The following is a 16,201-nucleotide window of genomic DNA, read 5'->3' on the forward strand; positions in this document are numbered from 1 at the left end:
AACGGCTCGGATTGCCATAATGATGAGGACATCCCTCCATCTGACACAATCCCTGTTGCAAATCCTATCGGAATATCGGGCCTAAATACCCCATTACATAAGATTTGCACTCTCGTATATTTTGATTAGCGCCAGACAGTTTGATTTGCTCTGTTTCAGACAGATCATAGGAGATTAGGAGACGACATGAAGGCACAGCGAAATGGTCCGAACTCTGTGTGCAGGAGCGATTATTACAAGTTTGTGCACATGCATATAACATCTGGCACGATAATAGCAGACATATACAGTACAATATAATTCTTCCTTTTTAACGAACCGCACGTTGCATTGCATCTGATCATACGCTCGGTGATGTCTCCTTGGTGCTGAGCATAATCAAACGTAACGACTCCAGGCTTCCACAGTTGGTGCTTCCACTCCAATGTTCTTCATGTCTCTGATGTTTGCTGGGCAAAATAAAGCACGTAGATGACACCAGTAATCTCAAAGAAACAGATTAAACAGAGTGAATTGACATATTAAAAGGTTCAGTTTTTGTCATCTAACAAACATTGGAGCTATATTTTATTATGAGGTAATACTGGTACTACAATAAAGTGGATGAGTAAGTTATGGGGGAGTTCTCACACAAATGGATTTCTTGATTAGCACCAGCCGTTGCATCAACAATAACCGTAACTTTCTCATAGTCCAGTGCGACGGCATCAAAGACAGTCTGCCGGACACAATTTGGTGTCTGAACCCCTGAAAGTTCAACACATATACACACAAAAAAATATATTTTTATATGAGAGGAAAATGGTAGAACAAGAAAATAAAATTATTGATCCAGTATAGTAGTATACGTGCTTACCAACAACAACCAGGTTCTTGATCCCTGAGGTTTTAAGGACCGAATCCAGGTTCGTCGCGAAGAAAGAGCTGAACCTTGTTTTCACCACCTTATAGTCCTCTTCTTTGACGACAAGCCCATCGGCCATCTCTGCGCCTTTGGAACCTTTCATCGCGGGGCCCTTTCCCCCGGAGTACAAGTGCCTACGGAAGAGCTCGACGTCCCTTCCATCAGGGTCGTGCTCTCTCACAACCTGCATGCATTGCAGTTGTTCACCATTCGTTAACGACGTTAGCACCGGCTGAACTTTGGGCCGGTACTGATGCGTGGAATTAGTACTAGGTCTAAATTTAGAGTTCCTGAAGGCCTTTTAATATTGGATCATTACACCACCTGGTACTAAATTTAGTATCGGGTGATGTTGTGGCTCGATAGTAAAGCCACAGAAACTTTTAGTACTGGCACCCGATACTAAATGGTACCTTTAGTACCAAGTGGTGTTATGACCAGGTACTAAAAGGTTATCCATGGGTTACTTTAAAAGGAAAACATCTCTTTGTTCATCACATATACTCTGTAGGTGAGATGGTAAGGAAGGCTCGCGTGAGGCTTGAGGTCCTGAGTTTGAATCCCAATATTGCGTACGCGCATATTTCGCATCAAAATCACTTTTTAGCGCAAAGTCATTTAGTATCAGTTGGTGTTAACAATCGATATTAAATGACGTATTTAGTACCGGTTAAGCTACGTGGTACTTAAATGCATTGTATTTTGTAGTTGGTGTTAACAATCGATATTAAATGACGCATTTAGTACCGGTTAAGCTACGCGGTACTTAAATGCATTGTATTTTGTATTTAGTACGGAAAAATCGGTACCGGTCGGTCGGGTGCCCGCAAGGATTTCCCGACCGGTAATAATAATCAATCGTCCAGTAGTGCACCGGTCCCGGTCAGTGCCTTGTTTCGTCGCAAAATACAAATCGATCGGTGTCGACCTAACACTATTGGACTGAGCTGTACTGCTTGTGTCTGGAGAACTGTGGACCACCTAATCAGAGAGGTTAGATTGCCAGTCGCAATTAGCATCAAGTCAGTATCAGCAACATGCGGGGGGTCTTGCAAGTTGAATGTACAGCGCCAGTAACATCCAAAATAGCGTAGATAATGTTTATTTTGCACAACAAACAGTTGCACGGGTAAGTATCTTCTCTCAATTTCAAATTGTAGATCATTTTAACTTTTCCATTTAGACATGCACCGTATCTAGATGTATGGTAAAAACTATACATTAGAAAAGCTAAAATAATCTATAATTTAGGATGGGACGGAGGCAGCAGTACTTTCAACCTTGCTGCAAATTATGCTAATGATAGCATTCTTTTCGTAAATGATTTTAAAAATGCAAGAAAACAATTTCAGATCAGCTAGCTAGCGGGCACCGGGAAGTAGGACGTACGTACGCGCCAGATCTATATCCACTAATTGCTGGAAAATGGAAATTAGTACCCTTGTTTACTGTAGAGAAGAAGATTTTACGATAGCATTATCATGTCCCACTTTAGAATGAAAATGCCACCCAAACATTTAACACACACCGAACTTTGGACACTTTCTGGATACAGATCAAATGTTTAAGGGAAAAATATAGAAGAATATTTTCACATTCTTTCTTTATTTTGTTAGGTGGTCTTCCTGCCGGTAAATCATCCTTTTTCATGGTTTCGTCATATATGCTTTCATCAATCTTAATTAATTGCTTATTACCATCTTTATTCTCTTGTTGCATGGGCATTAGGCCAAGTAGATTGGTGATGCCTCATACTAGACAGTTTTATATATTGAGTCATAATAAAAGGCAACCAGCTAGCCAACCACTACAATAGGTTGTCTCTTAAATTGTTTCCTAGCCATTCTACAATCCGTTAATTTATGAGTAGAGAATCGTACAATGGTGTGTAGAGTATTTCATATTCCAAAAAATTTAGTTTACGAGATGGTGGCTTTGGGAAAGCACCATGTATTCTCTCACTCCATTTCCTTCCTATCTTAAAAAAAAATACTACACGGCAATGAGAAGACATACGAGACTGCTCACGTGTATTAATATAGTGTGTCGTTACCATGTGTGTGTTTAGCTACTAGTAGCATCAATAAATTTAAAAACGTAGTAGAGGTTTGTATTAAGGTTAACGCCATCTACTTGAGATTTTGTAGCTGGCAAATATGAAACTACTTTATCAGTTTAATTAAAAAATGTTTGATATTTTTTAGAACTATTAACCATTAACTTAAATCAGATTAAAAACTTTCAAACCATTTTTATAGTGAAGCTAGATCTGAATGCTTGCAATTTGAAACAAAGTGACGTCCACATAGCAGTGATTGTGTATACATATTATTAGTGTTTATTTATTTGTTTATGATGATGTTGATGATGATGATGTTGTTGTTGTTTGCACTTTCATCATGTTGACACTTAGTTCTTATTATCCCAGAGAAAACAAAAGGCAAAACAGAATTAATCCAGTTTGTTAGATGAGAAATCTGAAGAACAACCGTGCGCACTTTTCCGCGACGTCTGATGCTGAATCTCTAACAGATCTTGGAGACCAATAAATGAGCAATCGGACAGTTAGTCTTTAGTAACATTTTTACCATTTTGACACACATGTTTGACACAGAATATATCTAGGTCATGGAAACTATCACTGCATAGAAAAGTTCTTCAAAAAGTAAAAAAGGGAAAAGAAAAGTTCAGAAAATTTTCTTGCGTTGAGCCCAGAAACATTTCAATATCATACTATTAGGCTTTGGCATGGGCAAGTGCTAACAGCTAACACCTCTCCCCTCTCTTTTTTTTTCCGCGAGAATGATACGAAATTCCTACGTGGCACCAAGAAAGTCAAGCAAAACAGGTGGATTCAGTAAAGAGGCTGTAATAAAATAGTAGCTGTAAAGCCTGTAACATTACGTTTGTTGCAACTGTAAATTAACACGCTGCAAAAATTTCTTCCGAAGAACCTCCATTTCATTCAAATTATAAGTCATTCCAATTTTTCTTGAAGAGTTGTACTATTTATATTTAATTAAAATGATAGAGAGGATTAGAAAGATTTATAGTATCAAATAGATATATTATGAAAATATAATTAATGAAGAATCTAATGGATACTTAAGGGGTGTTTGGAGAGGGGGTGCTAAACTTTAGCACACCACTTTTAGCACACTTTTAGCACTTGAACTTCCAAACAGGGGTGTTAAAAGGTGAGTGCTAAAGTTTAGCATCCTTATTTTCTTTAGCACACCCAAGGGGTGCTAAAAGGTGCTAATGGGTGCTAAAAGTGGTCCCCAAGTCCATTTTTTCCCTAGTTACCCCCTCTCTCTCCTCTCCACTTTTCCCCAAGCCAGTCTTAAATGAGGGCAATGTAGTCATTTCTCACTTAAGGTGCTAAACTTTAGCACTGTATCCAAACAACCCCAAGTGCTAAACTTTAGCACTCTATTTCAGGGTGCTAAACTTTAGCACAGTGCTAAAGTTTAGCACAAGGTTCCCAAACAGGACCTTATTTGATATCATAAATTTTAGTACTTTACTGCATAAATTTTATCAAACTTGAGATACTTTGACTTCTCTATGGAGTAGAATGACTAACAGAGGTACGGAACGGGAGGCTATTTAATTTTTTTGCCACCAAGTGAGGGGGTGCAATTAACCCCTCTCACATAGTACCTCGTTACCTTGAATCGATAATAAAATAGACAAAGAAGATGCACAAGCAAGTACAGGGCAAGCTAACACTATCAAAGGTGAGAGACCAACCCAGACGACGAAAATGCCGCGCTTCCGTGCGAGTTCGACGGCCTCGGCAACGGCAGGGATGATCTTTTCCCCGCCGGCCAGGAACGCCGGGCTGCTCATTGCGGGGTCTACGAACTCCTTCTGCAGCCAACCGCACTGCCATCAGATCTCAAAAGCAGCCACCTCCAAATGCAAGACGACCAAAGCTAAGGAACCAAGAAGACCCCATGGTTGTTGTTACCTGCATGTCGATGACGAGCATTGCAGTCTCGCTCCACTTGTTGTTGTTGGCAGACCCCATGGATCGCTAGCTCATGCAATCGAAAAGACAACTCGGGGTTCTATTTGTGACTCAGATCCTGGGATCTCCGCGGTGCTGGAGCAATTTATAGAGCAATAGGAGAAACACCAGGGAGACACGACAGCAAAGGCAAGTGTGACGTCATAAATCACAAACTAAACTCTGCGGAAAAGGCAAAAGGAAATAAAAGAAGTAGCACTCTAACTAACCAAAAGGAGAGCACAAATGAAAAGATGTGGTCCATGCATGCTGTCCTGCACCTACCGATCAACGATTGTGAAAGGAAACAGTTGAGGCTTTCGGCTGATCGATGTGTCATTCTCGTGGTGTGTCGGGCTGTACCTCTAATCTTGTCTAGTTGTGCTGTGATTTGGAGCAGTTGGCGTCCCACAACATTAACTTTCAACACCTAAAAGCCTATCAGTACTAACAAAATCAGTAGCAAATCACACCTTCATAAAGAAAAAATGGGAAGCAATCCATGCTTAAAAAAGAACACAGTGATTAATGAGCCACCAGCGCAAACACACAAAGCAACTGACCCCTTTGACTAAGCAACATACGTGAGACTCACACCTTTAAGTAGCAAGTTCTTGCTCGATTTTCTTTGACTTTAGCCTCCACCCAAAGTTGGCACGTGATCATCAATGGTGTTACAACGAAGGCTTGATTTTCTCTCTATTTACTAGACTAGCTCACTGAAAGAGTAGGTTGCATATGTTCCTTACCATCGTACGAAGCTTCTTTGCAAAACACAATACACGCACACATACATGCATGCTGTTAACAGCAGTTAGCACGCTAGTTTATGAACCGCAAGCGCACGGATCATCGTAGCTTTTTTCTCAGAGTATTCCATCCAAGATTTATCAATCCGTGGATCGGCAGCGAACTAACTAGGGTTTTCCATCTAATCTAACGGATCTAATCCTAACATGAAGTATAGATTGCATATGAAGAGGGTAACCTTGGTGTAAAGGTAAATCATGAGAACAGGTAGATCACATCCACAGATATGTATATGATAAACATCACCAAGGGTAGTAAGAGCCTATCGTCTTCTAGTTGAAGCAAGTACAATATGCATCTCATCCAAAGCAATCTTTAAACTACTACCTCCGGTCAACCTCCCAAAAACCCCCCACCTTACACAAGCTAGATCCTATCACGATCCTCTCTATCAGCGCTGGCAGTTTAAGGGCACGAACACAAGTGAACATGTCTAAATATCATGGAGGGTCAACATACTAGATCTAATCACCATGATTACATAAAGCATCCTATGAAGTCTAACCTTAAATTAGACTAAGGAACAAACATATTCATGATAAGAAGAAAGCATAAAAGAAGACAACGAGTCGCTAATAGATCGGATGACATGAAGAATATTATTCATATAATAGATGTATTTAGATCATCACCACCGGGTACATCCCATTGATGATCATAACTAGCTCCTGAACTCCACCATGACACAACCGCGCGGGAAGGCCATGGTGTCTAGGGTCGGCCCTAGCCATCTCCTAAACAATTTCAAAGACTTACAGCGGCCCTCAGCTCGACACAACTGCTCAGGGAGGCCATGGTGGCTAGGGTCGGTCCTAGCCATCTCCTAAACAATTTTGAAGACTTGCAGCGGCCCTCAGCTCGACACAACCGCGCGCAGGGAGGCCATAGTGGCTAGGGTCAGCCCTAGCCATCTCCTAAACAACTTCGAAGACTTGCAGCGGCCCTCAGCTCCCTCTGATGGATGTCCTTTGTTTCGTTGAGTTCTCGTGGATGGATGTCGGGACTCGGTGAGTTTTCGGGGTACTTATAGTCCAAGGAGCATGTGGCGAAAATTGGAAGGCGAGAGGGTGAGGAAACACCCTAGGCCGATTGGCCTAGGGCCTTCCTTTCCTCGTCCCGTGCTCTACTTCATTCCCAAGTCTTCTTAGATGTTCTGGAAGTTTATTTTTGTATGCATGTAGGCCTGGCACATCGATAGCTTCAGGATGAGATTGATCTTTGATAACTTTCCAAATTTCCGCTTGATCTTCTTTGGTTCCTCTTTGATCCTGAAGTCATCCTTGCCATATCTTTACAAAATTAGCCCTTAAGTAATCTTGGAGGAGTGCTTGCCAAAAATGAGCATCAGAGGAGCTTAGAGGACCCTAGGCCGATTGGCTTGGGCCTCCATAGGCCGATCGGCCTGGGCCCTTTTTGGGCCTGTTGGCCTTCGCTTTTCTCTGGTTCATCGCTTATTCTGAGCTTTATCCAATTATGCTCCATTTAGTCCAATTTCCTGCAAAAACACAATATGCTCTAAAATACATTGCATATGCAAAAATGAGATTATTTCAGGTGCCAAATGGCGGGTTAGTATAAGAATATATATGAAAAGACCACTTAAATGGCACTAAAGTGTGTTAATAACGAGCATCAACACATGCATGCTTACGCTTATGAATACACTCTCGTACACTCTACCCTTATGAGCACATCTTAGAGGCTACTTCAGCAGCTCTTAAGATTAATGAAGTCACCACATAGTCCACATGTGCCTCGCTACCGACGGGCACATTATCTACTACTGAAAGAATAGCATCGCTAATTCCTAGAATAAATCTGAAAAATGGGAGCACAAATGCTAAGTCAAGAATTCAAACCCAGGTGATCAAGTTCCACCACGAGGAACATAGCTGACCAAGTTACCAAATCCATCGAGAGGAAAATGAAGCTACCAATTCATCATGTTTCAAAAATATATGTGATCGATATCTCATTTCATAATTAAGTTCAACGAGTGGCATAGAATATATAAACAAAATGCAGCGGATATTGCTGTAGAGGATACGATCACCTGAATATGCAAAATAAATAGGCTAAACATGTCTACTTCAATGTCCCTTTTTATGAATAATAGAACAGAGGAGCATCACACCCTTTTCTTTGTTGTACACATGACATGCACATTGGCAACCTCCGTATACAAGAAACTATTGCAACTTGTAAGATTCACAAAGTTTACTCTTTAATCTCAAACTATCAAATAAAGGTATGGAAAAATAATTTCATAAAGTAAAAAAATGATGTCCTACAAAGAAATATGAGCATTGAAAAGGGAAGTGAGATTGCAAGTGCTAGTGGCCCGTGATCAGTGGAGGAACCTGGCCGCACCACACTTCTCACAAAACTTAACAAGATGGCGACCCACCTATTATTTTAAAGAAACTCACGGAAAAACTTTGATATAGTTCAACATTATCATAAACCTGTGACACTTGCTAGTTGTCATAAAAATGGAAGAGTGTTCATCACAATCCGACATTGGAATAGTTTATGACTATTTCTAATTGGTCTTACTCACGAATACCTAATTTTCGTCACTAAACTGTATTATCCCTTACAGAACGTCATAGAAGGGAATGACCTTATGGCGTTTTGATATGTTGTTACAAGGTATTCATCAAAAAAGACCACATATGTTGTAGTGGCAACATAAAGCTAATAGTCTCATAGTCCTCTATAGGCCCATGAGACTTCATTTTTGAGGGAGTAACATTGATATAAGCAGAAATGAAAACATCAGGGATGGATGATGCTAAGAATAGTAAGACATGGAGGATACTGCATTCATGGATTTAAACAATTTATACAGTATCATGGTGAGTTCTCTATCATGGATGTGGATCCATTAATTAGTCTAATCCCTAAAGGTATGTTTACACTTTACTCTGATCGTTATTTTTGATCCTATTATACTGACATACTTTTCTTTGAATTATTTACCTTGGTGTAAGTTTAGAAACATCATTCCCCAAAATGAGTGTTAGGAACTTCCTTTAAAAACCATGCATGATGCAACTTAAAAGGTTTACAAAGTTCACATCATCATTACCACACTGCGAAAACAAAGAAAAATCTTGGAAAACATCTACATAAATCGGGAGCAAGGTGGCATCTAACAAAGAACTGAAAAAAGAAGTGGAAACCGAGATCTCCAGTACTAAAAACCTCTTCCGGTTGCACATTGCTTCACAACTAGGAGTCCACCAAAACTCACCCACAAGGAAATCCTTCTTTCCAGAGAGAATCAGAATGAGAGGTAAAGACAAAAAAATTGATGAGGTTGCACTAATGCTAGGAGAGACGAACTGTCAATTATCGAAATATGCAGGACTAGCTGTCGGGTTTAGTCTTGTGTGTTTGTCATTCATGTCCTCAAGCCCATCATGCCACTCATGTCCCTGCAGGTAGCTAATACTACATCACTGTTATTTGAAAAATCATTGATGCTTCTATAATTCTTGCTGCACCCAGTGACTGCTAACTCGTGACCAAGCGTCCCACTATTTGATTCTTGTAACTTTATTGGGTTAGATTACCATAAAGCAGTAGCGTACATCATTAAATAAGAATGGTACGAGTTGTTTTTTTGAAACACAAATGCAAACGCTTACGTATACACACACCCGCACTTACCCCTATGAATACATGCATACAACGCTACCCCTTATGAGCACCTCTGATGCCTCGCTATCAACGAGGCATATGCTGGTTGATTCATGTTAAGAAAAATATGAGCACACGTGCTGAGTTGAGAACTCAAACCTGGGTGGATAGGTTCCACCACAAGACATCTTTACCAGCTAAGTTACGCTTAGGTTGCATAAGAATGATGCCACCAGTGATACGTCAGACTATGGTTCAGCTTGTACGCATTTCAACCGATTTTTTCCCTCTACATTCACTTTGCACAATAATTATACACTTCTTATTCGTTGAAATGGGTATAAGCTACCCACTTTTTGGGGGGAAAAAGCATGCAACTTGAAATTCTTCAAAGTATCACATCACCATCATCACACTATCAATAACAAAACTTTAGATAAACAACTCAATAAGTTTAAAGACAAATAATGCCTTGCAACAAAAGGTGAACAGTGACGAGAAATAAGAGGTCGCTTAGTTCGTAGCCCGGATGACTGGACGGGATAGAGATATGAGGTAGAAAAGTCAATAATTGATGGCACCATAATGAAAGAAGTTAGAAGTGTCACATGCATGTGGAACAGTACAGTGATGTGTTACTCCATTTGTGATGCTGAACCATAGACTTTATTTGTATGTTTTCAGTATTCCCAAGCCTACAGCAATAAAGCTTTGGCAGTTGGCACTACTATAGGCCTGGTTGCACACTTGCACTCGACGATTTAGAGCAGCCAATCAACTGTACATTGCACTATCTGATCCTTATCGTTGCTGAAGGGGACAGTCAGAATTTCATAAAAAATAGAGCAATAGCGTGCGTGTTATGAGAGAATTGAATTGCGCGCTCACCCTTTTGCTTTAAACAAAAGAATGTTTTGAACCGAATTTGTTTGTCTTTCCTTTTTGCATTCCCTTGGAACACTGTTATGTAATGTAGCGATCTCTTCAAAGTATCTAAACTTCGAAGGTGTGAACAATGGTAAAAAACGGAAAGATGACCCGCCACTTGATTCATTTGTGAGGGTACGGTTGAGCAGACAGCCGAGGAGTTAACGAACGAAAGGTGACAGGTGCAGATGGTTCCATTCAAAAATTTGGTTCCACCCGTCTCCCTCGCTGGACGTCCCTCGCGCCAACAGGCACACAACCACCAACGTACAACGGCCACATGCTCATCCGCATCATGTACTCCTACCAAAAACACTCGCGTCATTTGGTGACAAATAAAGCACCGGAAATTTCTCCATCACAGGGTTCGTTCTCACGGCCTCCTATATCCTGAGATTAATTTCGAGGGAATTTAACATCAAATCCGCACGCCTCGCACACCCAACTTCCCAGCACTACCTAGTTTTATTTGTTCCTGTTCTTATCCAATGAAAAGATCAGTAATTGACACATTCTGACCCTCTCTCTTCCTTTGCCGTCAGAACAGAGATTCACATTCCGAAAGCCACACGGACTGAGAGTCAGTAGCTGCAAGTCATGCGGATTAGGTGCTATGTTCTGAATTCTCCCATGGAAAGTAACAGCCTGCCTGTTCCATCACCTCTGTTTCGCACAGATTAAATAGTCATCGACAACAATGGCATAGTGAACTCTTTATCTATACAACAGGGATTAGAAGTTTGCGTACATGGCAGCATCTGGCATTGTTCTTGCCTGACAAAGTAACACTACAGTACAACTACACAGTCAGACGAAAATGGAATCGAAAACCAAAAAAATAGAAGATGTAGGTGTCGCATCGAATACACCAGGGATGTCTTGTCTCTCTGGTAATTTGGTGCCGAGAGATGGAGTGAAGTGCCACTGAACCTACCGGCGCCATTCATCCAGGGTCGGCGTTTCCACTCCGATGTTCTTCATATCCCTGATATTTGCTGCGCAACATATGATAGATGCCTTCAGTCAGGGAATCAAAAGGAACAGATTATGTAGATTGAAAATCACAACAGTACAAGCTTTGCCAAACTCAGACTTTGCAGCACTACAGTCACTCAGTCAGTAGCAAGAGCGGCGGTAATTTTTTCTAAGATAAGAATTCTTTGAAAGAGTTTAAGCCCGTTTAGTTAGCTTCATATTTACGGAAGACTAAAATGCTCCCTATACTATTAAAATGCGCAATTAGGTCCATAAACGTGTTAAGTGTGTCACTTCAGCTCCAACTCACATTAATACGCAAGTACTAGTTACATACACAGCACTCGCATGCATGGAGCCCGAGATGTTGCCATGCTCTAATACATGCTCATGGCCATTTCCACTGGCGTGTATACTGCACATTAAGTACAATGCTTGCATGCCACAGTGACATAGACTAAGTTTATGGCTTTATGCTGATTCTGGTGATTTGGGCATCAAGTGGCACACTTAACAATTTTAGAGACCCAAATGTGCACTTGAGTGTAGGGACCTAGATGACATTGTGCCACAAGTTTAAGGACCTCTGATTATTATCCTCTACGAAAATTCACCTTTCCTGTTGGACGATAATTGGCTTATTCGAAAAGTTCATGTAACTTTCCGAACTGTTTGTCAGAATAAGGTCTATGCATGGTGTCACAAAAACAGGTACTACAGTCTAACTTGTTTGTGAACCAGGATAAAGCATAAAGTAAATTTCTACATACGTTATGATCTGAAACTGTGACAACATGAACATATAAAAGATTCAATGATCTGCCATTTAGCCATTGGGTCATTTTAATTCTCGAACATGCAGGATTACATTGGGTCATTGAAACTTTCAATAGAGTATGGACCTTGCAATTTGAGACAACTGTAACGAAAATTTTAGTAATGTACACTCTTTATCTAGTGCATAAGAGTTTGACATTACAGTATTACACTCAGAACATGAGATGTAACGACAGATTAGCACAGAGTATGTCAGTGTTCTAAAGCTCATTACTGCACCATATGCATCGGTTCACTTCCCAATACCATAAATTAAACATCTTCCCTACCATAGAGGACTAAATAAACACATGACTAATCCAATACTTTTACATTTCAATTCAGAATATTGAGAAATCTATAATGCAAACTTTTCACTATAATGTGAAACAAACATATCTATATTAGTCTAATCATAAGCATATTAAATTGCCAAGAGCAGAAACATTGTCTTGATGTGGAAACAAATATAGAAGGGGGTTTATGAAACATAAGTACTCACACAAATGGATTTCTGGCCTTGCAGCAGCTGTTGCATCAATAAGAACCGTTATTTTCTCATAGTCCAATGCTACAGCATCAAAGACAGTCTGCCTAATGCAATTTGGTGTTTGGACTCCTGAAAATCAACACATATACACATATAAGTAACATGATCTTGTACAATGTGATAATGAGCTGTGGCTGAAAAGCAAGTATCCATGCTTTGTATTTAACCATTTTCTATTTAGTGCAAAGGTAACTATACTGTGAAAAAGAGAAGAATTTTCATATTTGTTCTGAGATATATAAGGATAATGATTATTGCCTATCAAAACTAAAAACATATGGAAATAAAAAATTCCACAGGGAGACAAGAGTACTGCAATTAGATAACAAAAAGAGGCCAACATTACAGAAAATGATTATCAAGGTGAGAAAAGGACAGTCATTTTCATAACAATATATGTAATATCAGAACTTACCAACAATAACCAAGTTCTTTATTCCGGCAGTTTTGAGGACAGAATCAAGGTGTGTCGCAAAAAAAGCACTGAATCTTGTCTTCACCAACTTATATTCCCCTTCCTTGATAACAAGCCCATCAGCCAGCTCTGCACCTTTCAAACCTTTCACTGTTGGACCCTTTCCCCCAGAATAGTGGTGCCTGCGGAAAAGTTCAACATCCCTTCCAGAAGGGTCATGCTCTCTGACGACCTACATTGCAGTTTGCTGTAAGTCAATGTCCCAGCAGAGAACAGTGATAAGAAATGACAATTAAATATATCACACTACTTTCTGAATCAAACTGCTTTGTGTAAAAAGGAGACAACTGTATGTTATGAGCAGATGTTGGCCTCCAACAAATATCTGGAAATCATTTTAAGCAGAGTTAATGCACACCAATACATTCAACTAATGTAAATGGATACGTAGCAGAAGCACCAAATTGAAAGACATAAATGTATATGATTCCAGGCAGGAATACAAGTGCAACATATATTTTTATCTAGTTCCTGCAGGGAAAGTGGCATAATTTGGAAGTATATGCTAAACATATTATTTGTTTTGTTATGATGTAGACAACTTGAATAGCATCACACTGTCCCGAAATTTATGAACACACCACAATTGTGCTCTTCTGAGAGAATAATGTAGGTCTACTACCTATCAATAATTTTAAGCATGTTGCCAGCGTGGTTCATGAAATTTGGTCCTTAAAATAAACTTTCAATTTTATAATAGTATTCTTGCACAGAATCTGGTTATCATTATCCCTGAAGGAAAAGGAAAGCAAAAGGGAACTGTTTCACATTCTTAGATAACTAGAGCAGACACAATGAGAAATCCCTACAACCATTTCAGTACCCCACCATCCAATGTTGAATTGCTGCAGATGCTTGAGACCCAAATAATCCTAACGACTGTCATCAGCAGGAAAAGGTTCAGACGTGCCATGTTTAGGAAGGAAGGATGGTCAAACCAAATAAGGTGGTTCAGAAAAGAACAGGACCTTGACCCATTGGTTCTATAAACCTTTTAGGTTTTCAAATGCATGTCAATGTAACAAGTAGAATTAGCCTATTAGGAGGACACAAAAGGAAATAAGACCTAAAAGGTAACTAGTGGTATTAGCCTATTAGCCAAATAAGCCCCAAAGGAAGACGAAAGCAAAAGGGAACTGTTTCAAATTGACAGTCAATCAGAGGAGACACAATGATAAATCCCTAGAACCATTCCACTCCCCCCACAATCCAATGCTTATGTTAAAGACCCAAATAATCCCCTCCACTGTTATGACTAAAGAAGGTTCAGGAGTGCCATTTGCACTGACACAGGACACAGGATGGTCAAACCATGCATGTGAGCAGGTTCAGATAGGAACAAGAACTTGGTCAGTTATCCTAGAAATTATTCAAACATCCACATGCACATGACAAGGGAATCAATAGCATCAGCCTATTAAGGGCTCATTTGCATCAAAAGAAGAAAATCTCCGGGACTGAATTATATTATTGTGTCTATGAAGTATGAACGTGCTAATTCCTGTTCGGATGTTCCACACACGGCAAAAGCACAAATAAATAAATAACTTAGCTAACCGAAAGGAGCCCGCAAAATACCATAGCATCGCTCCAAGAACTTGCTTAATACGCGATGCCACAAAAGATTCCTCCTTAATTGGACCGAAAAATCAGTACGACTCGTTGCCTGAGCCAATAAATGGATGTTGATCTTGTACTAGACCAAGAAATCGCGCAGAAATTACGCCAGGGCGTGCGGAATTAGTGATGGCAAAACTGACCCAGACGAGGAAGATGCCGCGCTCCCTCGCAACGGCAACGGCCTCGGCGACGGCGGGGACGACGGCCTCGCCGCCGGCCACCAGCATGGGGCTGCGCATCGCCGGGTCCACGAAGTCTTTCTGAAGGAAAATGAGCCACGAATTCCACAAAACACGAAGCCGTCACAAACAACTCAAAATCAAGAAACGGGAATTGAAAGGAGAAAGTCCCCTCAAACAGGCCTGCATGTCGATGACGAGCATGGCCGTCTCGCTCCACTTGGCGGCGGCCGCCATGGGCCTCCGCGATTTGGAGGTGCCGCCGCTCGGGATTCTTGGCCCGGAGAAGAGGCGCTTCTTGAGGTAGTGGAGGAGGAACTTGTCGAGCGAGAGGAGCAGCACCAGCAGGCACGACAGCAGCGCCAGATGTGATGGCATAAATCGCCAGGGAAAAAAAGGCAAAAGAAAACAGAAAACGAAATGGATTCGATGCGGATGCGGATGCGACGCGAATGCGATGGTGCGGTGACAATTTTTTTTTATCTCTCGGGCGATTGGAAGAGTGCGTTGCTGTTTGATCAGGAGAAATTGGCTTTGGGGTTTTTGTGGCAGGACCGCGGTATGTGGTGTATGCGAATGGGGCTAGATTAGTTAAGACGGAGTGAGTGAATTTGTTGGAGTTTGGTTGGAAGAGTTGGTACCAACTTACTCTTCGAGATTACAATATATAGTTTGTTTCATTAGGATCAAATGGCATTAGCGGACGTATTTCATTTCGTTATGACCAGCAGTTACTCTAATAATATCTTGATTATGTGATATAAAAGTATACTTAAGAAAGTATTATAAATAACAATCTAACGATATCAACTTTCTGAGATAAAAACTATACTAATAGAGTAATTTTGGTTAAAAGTTTGCTCCAATAAAACAAAATGCACATTATAATTTCAAATGTAGGTAGTAGATACTATTTTGAAATTGTAGGAGTTGGTGTTACGGAAAAACATAATAATACGGTTTTAGCATAGTTGTCTACTTTGGGGTTTGTAGGACCGTTTGGAATGAAGGAATGTTGATTTGAGAGTGATTCCTTGATTTATGGACTTTTCTAGCACTACACTTGAAGAACTAAGTAGGTCGGTGCTCTGAGTATCTAGCCTAGTAGCTGTCCTTTCCTTATTAATCCAAATTCTCCTTTTTCTTCTAATTGTCGAAGTCATGATTTCAATTTTACTTTTTATGATTACGGCACATTCTATTTCACTAAATTTATCCTAACTTTCTCCTAACCATTTTACCAAGGATTTGAAACACGAGGGACCAAGCAAGTAGAATGTTTTTTCCC

General features: G+C 40.3%; 2 protein-coding genes across 2 annotated transcripts; both read right to left on the reverse strand.

Annotated features, from left to right (window-relative positions):
* Nucleotides 1-169: 169 nt before the first annotated feature.
* LOC101763822 (probable inactive nicotinamidase At3g16190) lies at nucleotides 170-5,037 on the reverse strand. Its single transcript, XM_004952161.4, has 5 exons — nucleotides 4,878-5,037; nucleotides 4,658-4,777; nucleotides 857-1,088; nucleotides 631-747; nucleotides 170-449 (listed from the first exon to the last, which is right to left on the reverse strand). Exons 1-5 carry the CDS (start codon nucleotides 4,935-4,937, stop codon nucleotides 379-381), a joined length of 600 nt encoding a protein of 199 aa, XP_004952218.1. The 5' UTR covers nucleotides 4,938-5,037; the 3' UTR covers nucleotides 170-378.
* Nucleotides 5,038-10,929: 5,892 nt separating this feature from the next.
* On the reverse strand, nucleotides 10,930-15,418 carry LOC101764217 (probable inactive nicotinamidase At3g16190). Its single transcript, XM_004952163.4, has 5 exons — nucleotides 15,097-15,418; nucleotides 14,875-14,994; nucleotides 13,055-13,286; nucleotides 12,592-12,708; nucleotides 10,930-11,293 (listed from the first exon to the last, which is right to left on the reverse strand). The coding sequence occupies exons 1-5, from the start codon at nucleotides 15,289-15,291 to the stop codon at nucleotides 11,229-11,231; spliced, it is 729 nt and encodes a 242-aa protein (XP_004952220.1). The 5' UTR covers nucleotides 15,292-15,418; the 3' UTR covers nucleotides 10,930-11,228.
* Nucleotides 15,419-16,201: the final 783 nt, after the last annotated feature.

Source organism: Setaria italica, chromosome I (assembly GCF_000263155.2).
Source record: "Setaria italica strain Yugu1 chromosome I, Setaria_italica_v2.0, whole genome shotgun sequence".
Taxonomy (NCBI): Eukaryota; Viridiplantae; Streptophyta; class Magnoliopsida; order Poales; family Poaceae; genus Setaria; species Setaria italica.

What these genes read in the sequence shown, in the direction of transcription:
- LOC101763822 (XM_004952161.4), bottom strand. Translation starts at nt 4,937, where the DNA reads ATGGGGTCTGCCAACAACAACAAGTGGAGCGAGACTGCAATGCTCGTC. An exon ending in CAAGAACCTGGTTGTTGTTG is followed by an intron (nt 748 to 856) that starts GTAAGCACGTAT and finishes TTGAACTTTCAG; the next exon opens with GGGTTCAGACACCAAATTGT. An exon ending in TAATCAAGAAATCCATTTGT is followed by an intron (nt 450 to 630) that starts GTGAGAACTCCC and finishes TATTTTGCCCAG; the next exon opens with CAAACATCAGAGACATGAAG.
- LOC101764217 (XM_004952163.4), bottom strand. Translation starts at nt 15,291, where the DNA reads ATGCCATCACATCTGGCGCTGCTGTCGTGCCTGCTGGTGCTGCTCCTC. An exon ending in AAAGAACTTGGTTATTGTTG is followed by an intron (nt 12,709 to 13,054) that starts GTAAGTTCTGAT and finishes GTTGATTTTCAG; the next exon opens with GAGTCCAAACACCAAATTGC. An exon ending in AAGGCCAGAAATCCATTTGT is followed by an intron (nt 11,294 to 12,591) that starts GTGAGTACTTAT and finishes TATGTTGCGCAG; the next exon opens with CAAATATCAGGGATATGAAG.